The sequence below is a fragment of the Chenopodium album genome, chromosome 17 (assembly GCF_948465745.1).
Source record: "Chenopodium album chromosome 17, dcCheAlbu1.1, whole genome shotgun sequence".
Classification (NCBI taxonomy): Eukaryota; Viridiplantae; Streptophyta; class Magnoliopsida; order Caryophyllales; family Amaranthaceae; genus Chenopodium; species Chenopodium album.
Genome location: NC_137850.1, coordinates 25,796,521 through 25,799,186, shown reverse-complemented (window position 1 = coordinate 25,799,186; position 2,666 = coordinate 25,796,521). Strand labels below are relative to the sequence as shown.

Sequence of the window (2,666 nt, the reverse complement as noted above, 5' to 3'; positions counted from 1 at the left end):
TAATTTGGGGTCGGCCTCAGCAGAGTGTCACTTGTTATCTTGGGTAATTTGGGGTAGATCACGTTCTACATATTTAATTGGTTGTGCTCAACAAGGTTACCTAAAGCGTTTAGAACCTTGAAGCAAAGGGTAATAATTAAGCATGTGATGGTTAATTATTCAACCAAGAGTTACAAGAGTTGTAATCAGTAAAGAGTTTACTCACCTTGAAAATGTAATGCTTGATGGTAGGGCCTCAGTCCGATCAACTATTACACAAATAAAGGGTCTTGGAATCACTTAAATTCAATTAGGATCAATTAATATTAAATAAAGTGCTGTTAAAGTTACCTACATAATTCGTTTATGGTACTTTAATTTTAATTAAACATAATTATTAAACTTTGCCTTATTTTGGCATAGATGGGTAGTCGTAACAATGACAACAACATTTACAATCTATGGCCATTCCTTGAGAAGGATAGGTTGACAGGAGAAAACTTTTCCACTTGGGAAAGGATGCAAAGGCTTGTTATGAAATATGAATGTAGAGAGGATGTCATTGACACCCCATTGCCAGGACCTTTGGGGGAGGATGCTCCTACAGCAGAGGTCCATAAGCGCAAGGAAGCACTACATAGGGCTGTGCCTATCACTTTCTTAATGATTGCTACTATGGAGCCTAGTCTTCAAAAGCGTTTTGATGACCAGGATGCATATACTATCATGCAAGAACTCAAAGCTTTGTTTAAGAAATAAACTAAAGTTGAGAGGTACGAGCTACACCGAGAGATTCTGGATTGTAAGATGGAGAAGGGTACCACAGTTCATGATCATGTTTTCAAAATGATCGGCCTTATTCAAAATATGGAAAAATTGGGGCACCCATACAGTGATGAGATGGCAACAAACATCATTCTCCACTCACTTCCAGAAACTTTCAACCAATTTATCATGAACTTTAACATGTCTGATGCCACAAAGACTATGAATGAGTTGCATGCTATGTTGGTTAGTGCTGAGAAGCAAATCCCTAAGGAACCTAAGAAAAAGGTTCTTATGGTTCAGAAGGGAAAGGGGTTCAAGAAGAAGGGGCAAAAGGCTAAGGGCAAGGACAAGAAAGTTTCCAAGGCTCCTAAAAAGCCTAAAGCAACTGCAAAGGCCAAGGCTGCAGATGAAAATGAATGCTTTTACTGCAAGAGGCAGGGGCATTGGAAGTGCAATTGCCACAAGTATCTTGAGTTCCTCAAGAAAAATGGAGCATCCACCTCAGGTATTATGTTATAAACACTTAAACTTTCACTTAGGTATGTGATACCAAGTTGCAGTGCTTAACATTATTAATGTTGTGCAGAAGCTGCAAAGAAGTGAAACTAGCATGGAAGTGAAGCTTGAAGGTGCACTAGAAGTGTTCAAGTGGCCAGAAAAGCTTCATAGTTTTATTTCAGAATTTTTTAATGATGATTTAAACAATTTCCAATTTTGATGAGACAATATTTCGGTCTCTTGTTGAATACTGATTTGGTTTTACATGGCATGGGCAAGTGTTGATCCATGGCCAAGGTAATAAATTGTTTTCATTTTATGCTAGATACGAGTTAATTTTGTTTTATGACATTGATATAAGTAGATCACAAAAGCAAAATTAGATGATTTAAAACAAACTTACTTAAAACAAAGTAAGGTTAGGTCACATAAATCATTTACACATCCAAAGATTTCAATTGGATGGACTCTTATTCTTATTTGATTATGAATCACTTGAAAATTAAAAGTCATGCTTGATAAGGTAAGATGACCAAGTTGCCTTTTAGTTGAAAGGGTGAAGGAGCTAATGATCTTTTTGGAACTCATACATATGATGTGTGTGGACCAATAAGTTCAAGAATTAGCAATAGATTTAACTATTTCATTGCTTTTACTAAAGATTTAAGTAAATATGTTGATAATTACTTAATGAAGTGAAGGTTGGAATCATTGAAATTTTCAAAATTCCAGAGTGAAATGTAAAATTAGTTTGAGATAAAAAAATTAACACCACAATATGATTGTTGTGATAAATATTTAACTCAAAATTAAAGATCATCTAAAGGGAATTGTTGAATTAATTCACAATCCAGAAACACTACAATTAAAATGTGTGTTAAAAAGAAGGAATCAAACCTTGCTTGCCATGGTTCGATCCTAGATTAACTTTAATGATATACAAATATCGTTTTGAGGATATATATTAGAACAACAATTGCGAATATACCAAACAGAAACTCAACCAAAGCAATTGAAGAGACGTCATAAGAGTTATGAATTGGAAATGTTCCAAAAGTTGTCTTTTCTAAACAGGATTTAGGGTTATGAAATCGATGTAAAATGTTAAACCCTAAATCAAGAAATAGTTCTTCGTGGGTTTTCTCATGGAACTAAGAGGTATTATTCCTACAACCGCGTAGATAGCAAAGTGTTTGTTGCTCGCGATAGTGTCTTTATAGAAAGAAATCTGTTCCTACAAAGCTAAGTGAGAGTAAAGTTAGATCTCGATGAGATCCGAGACGAGCAACAATTGGACGTGGATAACACTACATCAGAGACCAAGGCGTATGAAATCAGCTAATTTGATAAATCATATGTCGAAGCAAGCTAACACTAGTAGAAAAACAGCAAAGGGCACCGGTTCAAACCCGGCCTAAGGC

At 35.5% G+C, this 2,666-nt stretch overlaps 1 protein-coding gene across 1 annotated transcript; it reads left to right on the top strand.

Moving 5' to 3' along the window:
- The first annotated feature begins 945 nt into the window (after window positions 1–945).
- On the top strand, window positions 946–1,266 carry LOC145588764 (uncharacterized). The gene has a single exon (XM_081645370.1). It carries the CDS (start codon window positions 946–948, stop codon window positions 1,264–1,266), a length of 321 nt encoding a protein of 106 aa, XP_081501496.1.
- Window positions 1,267–2,666: the final 1,400 nt, after the last annotated feature.

Excerpts from the sequence above, each read along its gene's own strand:
- LOC145588764 (XM_081645370.1), top strand. The coding sequence starts at position 946 with ATGTCTGATGCCACAAAGACTATGAATGAGTTGCATGCTATGTTGGTT.